We start from the raw sequence: 14,659 nt of genomic DNA, 5'->3' as shown, positions 1-14,659 counted from the left end.
AAAATGTATCATTTCAGATGTCCACATAAAATCTGTGTTAGTAAATACATAAGTGCCTTGTGTTCTCTATACCAATTATTTATATAAATTATTTGAGAAACATTTTTGCTTTCTTTTAAGTTAATATATGCTTACTTAGTATAAAGAATTTGGAGAGTATAAAGAATAATATAAAAAATATTTGTAATCTTATTACATGATTGTATAATATCTTTAACTTTTTGATTCCTTTTTTAGATACTCTTAAAAATAATCTTATTATAAATGTTTTAAAAATACTATTTTAGATTCAGTATTCTAGATTATTTACTGAAGACAGACTCTCCAAAAATAAATTTTTTTAAAAAACAAATTTCAATAGTTTGTGTTAATATTCTTTACATTATTATCTGTTTTATTAAAGTAGATACTGCAGAATTAAATTTCAACCTACTCCTTTACTGAATTATAACATTCTTTTTAGAGATTTTATTGTACTTAGGAATGTTAGATTCAGACAACTCTATGTTTAATCCCATCAAACACAGTTGATAAGAATTGAAGTTTATTAATCTTTGTAAGCTTCAGTTATCTCATCATGTAAAAATGGTGCTTATCATAACTATAACATCTGGTTGTTAAGAAGATTAAATGGAAAGGTCTATGTGAAGACACCCTATAGGTGTTCAATACACATTAGTTTCTTTACTTGATATCCTACAAAATAAAGTAAACTAAATTGCTTCTATAAACTCTCAGACAGGACTAGGCACTTTAATAAGCAGTTGAGACTTTGTGGCAGTGTAACTTTTCATAGGTATGTTTTGGATTTTCTTTGTTCTTTGATTCTTTTATTTTGACTAATTTATCTCTGGATGAAAGGTCATTGTCACTATATTTATATATAGTCTTTCAGCACTATAATTACCTTGACAACAATCTCAAAAGGTTTTCTTGTGTGTTTTATAGTGTTTTGTTTTTATTCATAGCATATAATGTTAGGATGATATTGTTGTCATTACTTACATCTAGATTTTAATGTGAAGGATCAGAGTAGAAAAACTTAGTTTTTTTCTCCCCTTGGACATACATACACAGACAACACACACATATATACATATATATGTATATATAATCTGACAATTTTATGTTTCTGATTAATTTTAAAATATTAAGATATATTTTGCCAAATACAAGAATAATTGTTACTTTATAGTGCTCTCAGGTTCGTAAATTTATTAGTTTTTCAGAAATCTTCATTTTGCTACTAGTTTTGATAAACATCAAAAATTTATTTCTGTTATACTTCACTCAGTATATATGGTAATGTTCAGGATTTTTGGTCATTAGTTTTATATATGTAATATCAATGGTCTGAGTCCAAAAGCCTTTACTGAAAATTATAGATGCTTAGGATACTTCTGCTGAAGACTAAATAATATTCTGTTCTTTAAAAAAATGTATTTTTTCTTGCAAATTCTGTCCTATTACTTTAATAACAGGATGTTTATGAGTTTTAACTTTTTCTAATTTTCTCTCTTTAATTCTTTTTTTATTTACTTTTTTGACTAGAAATTTTAGTTTACTTTCATTTGGAGAAGAAGCTGAGGAAGAAGAGGAGGAAGTAAATCGAGTTAGTCAGGTAATTTCTAATTTGTCCTTTCATCTGAATTACAAAAGAGATCAGAATGTACTTCTTCGTCATTTTTATATCTCCTGCTTCTGCTGTACTTGGAACAGTACGTTTTACATGGTACACACTCAAGTCAGTTTACCTTGAATGCTTTGTAAAATAATTGGTGGTCAGTAAAATAACTTTTGAATTGATTTGCCTTCTTAAAATTGTTGAATTTTTTCCTTATTTTTAATATTGGCATTTTTCTATCAGTTAAAACTAGACCTGAAGACTTTTGAATTATTCAACTTTGTGATTCAGATTTTAATTTCTACTTGTTTGGTTTGCTAGATGATAATGATTATTACCATTTTTATAATAGTCACAGGCCAACTCATTTTCATATCAATGTTACTTGCATATATTTTATTTGCTTCATTAATTCTCATCCAAGCCCTTTGAAAGGTGTTATTATTACCTCATTTTAGGTTATAATTTGCTCAAAATCACATAAGCTGAAAATTGAACTCAGGTCCAACTATAAAATCTGTGTCTTTAGATTGTATGTTGTCTCTTGGCCTTTTACTTCACCAATCCTTCCAGGCTTCTAACTGTGGTTTTCTTTTAACCCACTTTTATCACAAAACGTATTGCTGAAAGGCCTGTAGTCTCTTACCATTGTTTGGATTAGGTTCAGGTATATGTGCCCCAAGAAAATTACCTTCATAGGAATTTTACTCCCAAAAGTTCTGCTATGGCTTCCTTTCTTGAATGTAAATTAGTACTGAGGCCTCAATTCAAAATCGTTATCATAGTAATCATAACTTAGTTACTTCCTACTGCCTTAGTTACTTGACATAGTCACCTATTTTTTACCAACACTAGTAATAGCATTGACTTAGAAGTACATTATTTTTTTTTTAATCTTTTTTTTTTATCCTTATTTTTTCTTCTTTATCTCTGTGCTTCTTTTATTAGTGATCATGGTTTGGGGAGATAAATATTTTTAATGTTGGGCACATTTATACTCCTTGCATTAAAACTAAATTAAAATGGGTATTTCTCTCTCTCTCTCTTTTTTTTTTTTTTGGTACTAGGGATTGAGCCCAGGGGTACTTAACCACTGAGCCACATCCCCAGCCTTTTTAAAAAAGTTTTTTAAAATTTTTTATTTTGAGACAAGGTCTTGCTAAGTTATTAGGGCCTTGCTCAATTGCTGAGGCTGGCTTTGAACTTGTTATCTGCCTGCCTCAGCCTCTCAAGTCACTGGGATTACAACAAGTGTGTATCACCACATCCAGCTCATAAATTTTGTTAATTTTTACTGCGTCTTTAAGTAATCTGTTAGCTACTCTTGATTCAGTTACTACCTCCAGTATACCAACATTCTAAATTCTCGGAGATAAAGGTGGATGTTTTTTCTGAATTCTTATCCATTATTCTAAGCAGCTTTAGGAAATGTCTCCATATTAGATGTCAAAACTAATTTCATTTCCATGAAAATAGGAGATCAGTGGAGAAGAGGAAAGGGATTGAGGGGGAAGGAAGAGGTACAGGAAAAGGGAAAAACTGTGGGATGAATTCTGGCTTAACTTTCGAATGTACATATATGAATATACCACAGTGAATCTCATCATCAGAAAACCCATAAATAAACAGCAGAAAGATCAGTAGAATAGAGGGAGAGAAACTGGGGGAGGGAGAAGGAAGGGGAAGAGGGAAGCACTGGGGTCTGAATAGGAGGGTTTATATTCCATGATTGTATGATTATGTCAAATTATGTCAAAACAAACCCTAATATATGTATAGCTAAAAGGAAATAATAAAAAATTAAAAAAAAAACTAAATTTATTTTTACATGAAAACCTTTCCCTAGTCCATATAAATATCATGAATCACTGCCAACTTGATATCTCAGGAATTATCTTATGTAGATGTCAATGAACTAGTTTTGTATTGTTCATAATTCAAATTTGCATCTTATCAAAATAAAATATTTACTATATGCCATGTTTTTACAACAGTCATTAATATGGTATTATGTAAAAATGTGGATGTGTAACCGATGTGATTCTGCAATTTGTATTTGGGGTAAAAATGGGAGTTCATGACCCACTTGAATCAAATGTATGGAAGATGATATGTCATGAGCTTTGTAATGTTTTGAACAACCAATAAAAAAAAAATCAAGAAAAAAAAAGTATATATGTGGATGGACAAAACTATGGATGTTAGTTCCTGGAATTACCAGTATTCCTTTTTATTGATGTTTTCTGAAGATGTCAAATTGCCTTGCATCCACCCATGCCTTCTCATAGTAGTAACTCCACCCCTGTTTTCCCTTTAGTTAGTTTGGAGTATGCACTCTTATTCTTTTTTTTTTTTTTAAATCTAATTTTTCTGTTTTAAGATTAGCTTCACTATTACCTCATAATTATTTCTACCTCCCTCCTTGTTATGGTTTAGATATTAGGGTGTTCCCCAAAAGTTCATGTGTGAAACAATATAAGGTTTAGAGGTGAAGTGATTAGGTTATGAGCACGTTAATCTAATCAGTGCAGTAATCCCTCTGTAAGGATTTAACTGAGTGATAGCTATAGACCCGGAGGATATGGAGGAGGTGGGTCCCTAGGGGCAGGTTTTGGGGGTATATATTTGCTTCTTATTGAGCAGAGCTCTCTCTGATTCCTGGTGCTATGCTCCCAGCTACTTTTCTATGCCATACTCTCTACTGTCATGACATCCTGCCTTACTTCAAGCCTCAAAGAATGGAGTCGGCCATCTATGAACTGAGATCTCTGAAACCTTGAGCCTGCAAATAAACTTTTCCTCTTCCAATTGTTCTTGTTAGGTACATTAGTCACAGCAATGAAAAAACTGACTGAAATCTCCTTCACCAAACTCCCACTCAGGTTGAGCTAAATACTTTTTTTTGTGATAATCTGTCTATGCCATCAAAGTATTTATTATACTTCATTATAATGATTTATTTTCACATCTTCTAACTCTGCTAAATATTTATATAATTTCTGTAAAAATCATATTATATAGACTTTTTAAAATTCCCATTTTATAGATAAAGAAATGAATACTTGGGTTAAAATTGTTCAAGAACATGTAATTAGGAAGTGATGGAATCAGAATTTTGAACTTAGATTTTTGAAGCTTTTTAAGTCTCTAATTTAAATGTGAATGCTGCAGAAGCTGTCTCCCAAAAGGCTAAAAGGCTGCTGAGAAATTTGACTGGTAGAACAGAATCCTGAGGTAGAAGGCAGCTGTGCAGAACAGTGACTGACCACCTGCCCTTCCCCAACTCCCATACGGTCCTTAAAAATCAGTTGAGCAGGCTTGGAAAGCAGGGGTGAGAAAGCAGTTATTTTATGAATATTTGTTTTGAAGTTAAATTTCTGGTCTAAAGAAAGTTTTGATCAGAATTACTTTGACTTCACTAGGAAATTAGTTTGATTCTATGTAACAGCAGCATGTGTTAATGTTCAAAGCTTATCTTCTTTCTGCTGCTTCCTATTGTGTCAGTTAGAAAAAATGATAATATTTAATTTGATTTATTTTGAGAACTTATACTCCAAAACCAGTTTGTGTTTGCTGTTAAGACTGCACTGTGAGAGAATACCACGAAGATAATGCTGGCTTGCTTTTTATTTTCACTCTTCAAACTGAGACAAACACTTTGAATGGTTTAGAAAGACTAAATAAAGTCTTTCTTTTCTGCCAAGAAAATTACAACCCACAGTTCATTATCAAAGGAGCATTATTATCGTAGTATTGTGTCATTGTTATTTCTCTCATTTGACTCTTTAACAGGAGCGTGGGGTGCTGTGTGATAAAATGATCACCACACATCTATATTTTAAGACTTGTTTATTCTTCTTTTCCCTGGCTGCCTACTGGATACCTTTCTATGTGAATATGTCACTAGTTATCCAAGTCCTGGCCAAGGCTTACTTCCTTATCTTTTCTTCCCATACTTCTTTGTTTTGTGACTTCTCTTTCTATTCCCTGGTGTCAGTATCCTCCAAAGAACTTTAGATTCAGTTCTGACTTTTGTCTTTTTCTCTGTATTACCAGTTAGTTGCACTGTTCTAGCAAGTTTTCACCAAAGCAATAGCTCAGATCCATTTTTTTTTTTATCTGCTACTATTCTTGTTCAGGTCCACCATATCTCTAGTCTGAACTGCTGTATTATTCTGCACACTGCTCTGCTGTTCCTTCCACTCATAGCTATCAGAGTGGCCTTCCTGAAGCTTAATATGTTACTGTTGCTCTCTGCTGACTATAAAAATAAGACTAAATTTCTTGGCCTGTTATTTTCAAGTCTCTACTTTTCAGGACTCTCCTTCACCCACTTGGCCCTTTTATCTATCACTTCTTGAACTTCTCTGGTGATAAAATAACTTGTGTTACCTTCTAAAAAACAAGATTCTTAGGTCCCATCTCATATCCCCTCAATCAGAATTTCCAAGGAAGGGGCCTGGGAAGCTGGACTTATAAGGAATTTTCCTGGAATGCATAACAGGAAAATGTAGGAACTTTGCAGTAACAGATTTGATTGGCCGATATTCTGCATTTGTGCCTTTTTTCTCTCCCACTTCTTTTGTGCCTTTGGTCTTTCCACTGTATAAATTGTCCAATTGTCCCATCCAACCTCTGGATATCAAAATCATATTTATTTTCAAGCACCCAATATACTATTTTTCTAAGTGTCTTTTAGGTTTTTCCTAATCTTTTTCTAATTTAATCTAGGCCTTTTAGTATTCCTTTATATTTTCCTTTTAAAAACCCCATTTTCCCCCCATTATCATTACAAGAAGCATATGACTATGTTCTCATTTTATACTACTCTAACATCATGAACTTTATTCTCTGCCTTTTTAATTGCATAGAGTCGTGGGCTACCAGCTCATTGGAGGTAGATTCTGAGTCATAAATGAATGACAGTGTGTTGGAATCGATTTGGTTTGTGATCATACAAACCATACTGAAGCTTCATTTCCCACTGACACTATGTGATTTTGAATAACCTAGTCTTCTGAGTCTCAGTTTTTCTTTTTGCAGTATAGAAATAATATGTACTAGTTAAGATTATGAGATAAGGAGGTGGATAATCATTATTTTGCTACATTATGAAATCTTGAAAAATGTCTTTGAAAATCAAATATCTTTTTTTTTGTGGAAATAAAATCATTTTTATTATTGAGTATCAATAAATGTAAATCTGAATTCCTTGGTTAAACATCTAAAATTGGTATTACTGGTCCCACATTTTTATTATTTTTTTTTCACATGGTAGTCTCAAGAGCTGTGTCTTTCCCCCTTCTACTGATCATTTGTGTTTAAGTCTTTCATTTGTCTTTCGCTCACCTCTAATTTGTCAGTGAACCTTTAACTGACATTTATTAAAGTTCACTAAATTTGGAAGCAATTCTCAAGGATTAGGAAGTGTCAGACATAATTTTATGCTAAAAACAATGGGTCAGAAAGGAAAGCCTCATCAGTATATATCCATTTAATGGAGAGTTTGGCATAAATTCTGGATCACATAAAAGCCCTTACAGGGGAGGAAAAAAAAACACTATTTGCATATGGATAACCATTAGAGAATTTCTACTTCATTAACCTGTTGAATCCTGTAAAAGGTCAGAGACAGAAATAATATTAAAAACCATAAAGAAGAATTCAGTAGAGACAATATATTTAATTCCTAAATTATAAGATTACACACTAAGTCCAGACCTGAGGCAAAATATCTTAGAATGGATAATTAACTGAACATCAGAATTAAATGATATAGGGAAATATATCCATTATTCAATTACTATGTAATATGAAAAACTGTTTATTAAAGACATTTGAAGCCTTTTAAAAATCTGAACTAGCAACATTTAATCCAATGTGCTGAAAGTTATACCTTGCTGATTTTGAGGAAAATAGAATTTCCTAAGGTATGTAAAGATTTGAATATGATTTTTAAAGGTCTGATTAACATCTATTGCTTTCCTAATATAGTCATGAGAAAAAACTTTACCTAACACTTAATATCCTTTCTTGATAGTGAGCTATTGAATATGCATGAATATTTAACTCCTTGCAACTGCTACTAATTATTGGTACATTTTTTTATATGAAAGATTTTTTTAAACTTAAAAACTATTATGTCCTTCTGTCTTCCTCTTATCACTCTCAGATTCATCTTAATTAGTTCATATACTATGCATTTCATAAAATTTCCCAAATCTTTATGAAATTTGCAGTTACTCTCCCTTCTGAACTCTCTATCTGGGTTGCCAATGTTCTGTAGATAACCAATGTTTTGTGGGCCCAGAAATTAACAAAATAAATGAACAAAAATCATACAAACATATCTGTATTTCTCATTCAAAATTTTTTTTCATGTGTATACTTTTATTTGTGTATATGTGTTCAGAGAGAAAGGGATAAAAAAAAGATCAACTTTCCTTTTAACTCACCAATTTCTCTCCAAATTTAATGTAAAAACTTACTAAGTAACAGGTTAATTTGTCTATTTCTGGCACAAAAGTTACTATATTTTTAAAACTTAATTTGTAAATTTGGAATAGTTCATACATTAAAGATGAATTTACATAGACTGGTAAATATAGAGCTGCATATTAGTTTGAAAGAAATTCAATGATCCAAAATGAGAGTTACATATGATCCTTAACATTTCATAAAAAAAAAACATTAAATATACTTCATTTGATTTCCTCTACCTTAACTTCTTTCCATACTGATAAAAGAAAAAAGAGGAATTAAAACAAAAACAAAAACAGAAAGCTGTGAATGTAAATATTCAAGACACTGATGATCTAGAAAATTATCAACTTTAGATACTCTAATGAAGTATAATGTTCTAAAACTAAATAAAATACATATTTGAAAATCATAAATTTTATTTGATTTCCAGTTTAATCTTAAAGTATTCATATGAATAAAATGACAGACAATTGTATGTTGAAAGAAAAGATGGCTCTCATTTGAAGTCTGGGCACAAAGTACAAACTGGAAATTTGGGACGGTATTGGAGCTGATCTCAGCAGTTTGTAAGACAGGGCTTGAGATGAGTGGATCTTAAAAAGAACAGGTGGAGACAGTAAGTTGGATGATAAACAGGTAGCAATACCCTTCTTTAGACTGCTCAAGGATGCTTCTACCTGTATCACAGAGAAAAACTAATAAGAAAATTAAACAATTTTCAAATTCATTTGGAATGGATTACATTCCAAATGCAAGGTTCTTTCTTTTAACTTACATTAAGTCTTTTAAAGTAGCCGTTTGGGATCTCAAAGCAGCAGTTCACCACAAAGTGAGCTATAACTTGAAGAAAAGAGAGGCTCCCTCTAAGACTCAAGGAACTTGGTTTTAGTAGCCTGCAAAGTAACTAATGGAGGCCTGTTTTTTCCATTCACCTTCTGATTTATGTTTTTACCTTTACTTTAAATAAATGTTTGTCTGGCCTGGTGTTGTGGCATATGCTTGTAATCCTAGCAGTTTGGGAGACTGAGGCAGGAGAATTACAAGTTCAAAGCCAGCCTCAGCAATTTAGCAAGGCCCTAAGCAATTTAGTGAGACCCTGTCTCTAAATAAAATATAAAAGAGGGCTGGGGATGTAGCTCAGTGTTGAGCACCCCTGGGTTCAATCCTTGCTACAAATAAATAAATAATGTTCATCTGAAGATTTATTTAACTTTGGATTACTTTCTAATTCTTGTATCCTAAAAGTGTCTACTTCCATGGTATCTCTGGGAATTGAACATATTTTAACTTACAAGAGAATACTGACTTTCTGTAGGGCCATTCTTTTTTTGTTTGAAAGTCAAATATCTTAAAATAGAACAATAAACTATATTTTATAGTTGGTATTTTATTCTCAGCTAAAAAAGTATAAAACAATATCTAATATGATTATAATTATTATGTAGACACTGAAGTCCTCATGCCTAACCAGTCCAGAGGGCTTAAGAGCAGCTCAGCCTCTGGAAGCCAAAAGCTTGGCACAGTAGAAGTACTGCCCTTCCTGAGGGTCTCTGATAATAGTTTGAGCAGCCCTGGGAAGCATAGGTATACACATGACTTCATGCCTCATCAACAACCTATTTTCCTCTGTGAGTGTGTCTTAGTACATTGCAGCATTTCTGGCCTACAGAATTTAGCTGGTTTGTCTACTTTATATAATGGACAAGCAGGTAGTTTTGTTTGAGAAAAGAGAACAACAAAAAATTGTTGAAATTTGTGTGCTCAGAGAAAAGGAAATTGCTCTAGAGTGCATGAAATAAATTTTGGACTGATTTCAAATGGAAGTGTCTTTTTGTTTATTTTGCTTAGGTACAGTTCTTCAGACAGTGAGCATGCCTCAAGTACATTTTATCTTTTTGGTAATATAAAAGCTTGGTAAGAAAAAGGAAAGCTAGCTGACTATTGAGAAAATATAACCAATATAGTTTTTAAAAATTTAGCCTTATTATCTTTAAATTTGTGAAATAACTAGTGTCAAAGCCAAGTAAATGCCTTTTAGAATCATTAATAACAATTTGCAGTTTCAGTAGTTGCATGAAATTAAATATTTCTAAAGGGCTTTAAAATAATGTTTTCATTATTATTTGCTTATCAAGTTTCTTATTTCAGTGACTCCTTAGTGTTAAGCTTTATTCCAGAACCCATCTGATCACAAGTTAATAATTGGTAAGGTCTGAATTGAAGCATTACTTTATGTGAGAGGAGAAATAAGATAGTCCTCTCTGGTTTGTGGATTATCAGTGTGGGATTACAGGTACTCCATCACCCCACTTGTTTATTCATGACAAGGTGTCTCTCCCACATGGGTTAGCTTTCCTCCCTTATTTATTTCAGTATCTTTCTACTACCTGATAAAATCTCTTTAGAATCATAGAATTTTATAGCACAAAGGGATCTGGTCCAACTTCCTTTCTTTATAGATGAGGAAACTGAGACACTGGTTAAGTGACTTGCCAGACTGACTTCATTTCCTTTTTGATAGGATTGCATGATAGAGGGATGCCATAATAATCTATCTTGGATTCAGAAAAACACATTGTCAAACTCTCATGGTATTCTTGTGAATAACATGAAGAAATGTGATCCAGGAGATGGTGTAGTCAGATAGATTTATAATTAATTGAATATTTCTGTCTCATGGGTGCTTTGTTGTCAATCTGTGCCTATTTTTTTTTTAAGTAAGTAGAACTATATTGGGTATACATGTAAATTCTATACTTTAGTTCAATAAAATCATCAGAATATATATGGCTTAATAAACCCCAGATGAATTATTAAGATTAACATATCTGGAGTAAGGAATTTAACATTCTCTGCATTGTCTAGATCACATTTGCAGCATTTTGTTTGGTTCTATACATATTTAAGAAACGTATTGACAAACTAGATCCATCCTGAACAAGGGAAGGTGGTGAAAGGGATGGGAACAATGCCCAAAACCACTTGAATAGAGAATGCTTAAGGGACAGGATATACTTGGAGAAGCAAACACTAAATGAAAATATGATCTTAGACTTCAAATATTTGAAGAATTTTATATGGAAGGTCCCTTCGATGATACTGTTTTTCTTTAATAGTAGTTTCATACAAATGTCTGTTTGGGTTTTAAAATTCATTCATGAATACTTGTGTATAATTTTTGTGTAAATCTTAGAAAATATTTTCTAAGTAAGTGCTTACAGTCAGAAAGGTAGTTTTCATAAGGCCAGTCAAATTATAGGTTCACTAAAAAGTATCTCAATAACTAGATTTTGATACAGTGATGAAATTACTCCATATTCACAGCAAAACACAGTATTTCTGTCACTGACATGTTAAGATTTTTACATGAGACCCAGAGTTGTAGAAGAGCTTTTTCTTACCCAGAAAAGGCTATATTGATAGACAAATAAACTGCTTTTGAGAATAAAGAAGAATGTTTTGTCCTATTTTACTTTAGCCTATGAAATTAAACTTACCCCCAAAGTTGGGAGTTGTGTTAGCATGATACAGATTGCTGCCATTGGCACAGAGGTTGTCGGAATATTGAACAGTCTAGTTTATTAGATATATCTGTCACACCAAGTTATATACAACTTTAATTTACTTAACTTTCTAATTTTTTATATTTTATTGATTTAAAAAAGATGCATTACTTTATTAGTTTTGGATTACTATGGTGACATTGCCATAAATTCAGTAATTAGAAGCAAAACAAATAAACTGTTTTACAGTTCTGATGGTCAGAAGTCTGCAATAGGTGTAACTGAGCTGCCTTATTTCAGGAGGCTCTGGGAGGCTCTATTCCCCTGCCTTTCCAACTTCACTGCCTGTATTCCTTGACATAGCCCCTTCCTCCATCTTTAAATCCAGCAATGACTGGTAAAGTTTTCTCATTGTATCATCCTGAAACTGATTCTCTTGTCTTTCTCTTTCACTTATAAGGACCTTTATCATTACATTGGACCCACTCTGATAATCTAGGATAATTTTTCCATTTCAGAATCTTTGCTGTACCTGCAAAGTCTCTTTAGCCATGTAAGGTAATATTTACAGGTTCCAGGGATTATGATATAAACATCTTTGGAGGCCACTATTCTGCCTTCCAGTCTCTATCTGAATTAAACTCTACATAGTATATCTTAATAACAGGACTTGTTTGTAGTTCATTTATAGTTCTAGAAGGTAGAACTAGGGTTGGTTGGATGGTGGGAAATTACACATTTTTTTCTCCAGCTAGATAATTTTTCATTAATGGTAACTATTTAGAAATAATTAGGGGTGTGTGTGTGTGTGTGTGTGTGTGTGTGAGAGAGAGAGAGAGAGAGAGAGAGAGAGAAAGAGAGAGAGAGAGACCTTTTACCTGTGAGACATGGGTTGACCAGTTAATAGTTAAGTCAAGGAGATTCTGATGAGATGGGAAAATATAATAAGTGGACTCTAAAATTCCTTTATTTTTAACTAAGAGGAAGAAGAAGGAGAGGGAGAGGGGAAAGGGAGGAGGGAAGTGGGGGACAGAGGGAGAGGGAGAGAGAATTTATCTATGAGTTTACAGTAATTGGTTCATGTCATTGTGGGAACTGGCAAATATAAAATATATAGAGTAGATCAGCAGACTGGAGACACAAGGAATAATTAATGAGTCTAAAATACACAGGCTGGAAACTCAGGCAGGGTTTCTGTATTGCAGCCTTGAGGTAGAAATATTTCTCCTTTGGGAATCTTCTTTTTCTTAAGGCCTTCAGTTGATTAATGAGGTTCATTTACATTATGGGAGTAATCTCAAAGCTTACTGATTTAAATGTTAATCACATTTAAAAATATTTTGATAGCATTATCTAGACTGGTATTAGCTAAACAATTGGACACTATGCCCTAGACAGGTTGCCACATGATATTATCATCACTCAGAATTAGAGGCTGAAGCCAAGGTCTAACTTCTTGGCCAGTGTTGTTCCCTGATCCACATCCTCAGTCTTTCTTCCTTTCTCCCTCCATCTCTCCCTTCTTCCTTCTTCTATTTCTTTCTTCCTTTCTTTCATTTAGTTCCTTCTGTTTTGCTGCTGCTTTATTCTTTAGTATAAAGTTCAAGATAATAATGTGATTTTCCTACTTTTTTTGATGTTCATTTTTAGATTTGCTTGCAGACAGTTCTGAGTTTTCTGTGGAGCTCCTCACAATGAATTCACTTTGTATACTTAATTTTTTTTTTTCCAGTAGCTAAACCCTTTAAATAGCTTTCTCTGTGCAACTTTTATAACATTTAAAAATATTATTTGGGGCTTGTTCTTTCTTTAAAATTATTATTATTCAATGGCATAAATAAGAGACTCAGACTAGATCACTCAGGAAGAATTGACATTAAAAAGAAAGTTTAAATTCACTTTTACCCTCTTTGGGTAAATTTATTTTCTTTGCCTTCAGGATGCAGGAGAGAGGAAGATCTGAAAAAATTACTTTCAATTCTATATTTCTGTTCTAATTCAATTTAAAAAGCTAATTAAAATTTGAAATGATAATGATTATTCAGGTTAGTTCACAGATTCTTCCTGTTGTTGAGTTTTATTTTAAATTAGTATAAAAGAGTTTTGTGCTTTTCCCCTCAAGCTGTTTAAAGTACGCTTTGGGAGATAAACAAGAACCTTTTATTTAAAAAGTAATAACTTATTCTAAACTGACAAATAAAATTGATATATATTTATCCTGTACAAAATGATGTCTTAGAATATGCATACATTGTGAAATGGCTAAATTGAGCTAATTAACATAGGCTTTGCCTCATATGATTTTCATTTTTTGTGATGAGAACATTTAACTTTCTTAGCCACTTTTCAAAAAGCAATGCAATAAGAAGTCTCCTGCCCTTATTTTTTTGCTGTTTGTGTATGCTAGGCAAGCCCTGTACCACTAAGCTACACCTGCCAATATCTCATTTAAAAAAAATGGATAACCACAATTAAAGGAACAGTTGTAAACTAACATTTACAAGTAAGTGAAATAGTATAGCTCATTAATGAAACAGGAATTTAGAGACCTGAATTATAATCTTACTCTTGCTCTTTATTAGGGTAACTGTAATTTTCTGATCTGAGAGCCAAGAGGCTGGAGTAGAGGGTCAGAGGCCAACTCTGGCTGTGGTGTTTATGATTGTGAGGAGGGAGTCAAGTGAGGAGAATTTATAAGAGTATATTTATTAGGGTAGATGTAGACAACCTGATGTCCAGAGATACAGGGAGAAGAATTTTAGGGATAGAAAGCATTGAACAAAATGATATTCAGATTTTGTTCTAGTTTAGGTCACATTTTGTTCATTGTACACTTTTGCATATATCTCTTTCTCTTGTGTGAAACAGACAGGGCTGCTGTTCCCATTTTGTAGGGAAATGTTTGGAGGTCTGATGAAGTCATTCTGTTTCTAAAAGTAGCAAAAGATTATGGACTAAAACTTGTAGAATTATAGAATATTAGGTTTTGAAATAATTTGGTACAACTACCATTTTTAAATTTTGTGTTCTTTTTACTATACCACTTGCT

At 32.5% G+C, this 14,659-nt stretch overlaps 1 protein-coding gene across 1 annotated transcript in view; it reads left to right on the top strand.

Annotated features, from left to right (window-relative positions):
- Cwc27 (CWC27 spliceosome associated cyclophilin) overlaps positions 1-14,659 on the top strand; it is a 218,236-nt gene that overhangs the window by 18,571 nt on the left and 185,006 nt on the right. The window contains exon 7 of the mRNA XM_076856115.1: positions 1,552-1,621. Within this exon, the coding sequence (XP_076712230.1) occupies positions 1,552-1,621 (70 nt within the window). The remainder of the gene's footprint in view (positions 1-1,551; positions 1,622-14,659) is intronic.

This window comes from Callospermophilus lateralis, chromosome 5 (genome assembly GCF_048772815.1).
Source record: "Callospermophilus lateralis isolate mCalLat2 chromosome 5, mCalLat2.hap1, whole genome shotgun sequence".
Taxonomy (NCBI): domain Eukaryota; kingdom Metazoa; phylum Chordata; class Mammalia; order Rodentia; family Sciuridae; genus Callospermophilus; species Callospermophilus lateralis.
This window is presented reverse-complemented; position numbering and strand designations above follow the sequence as displayed.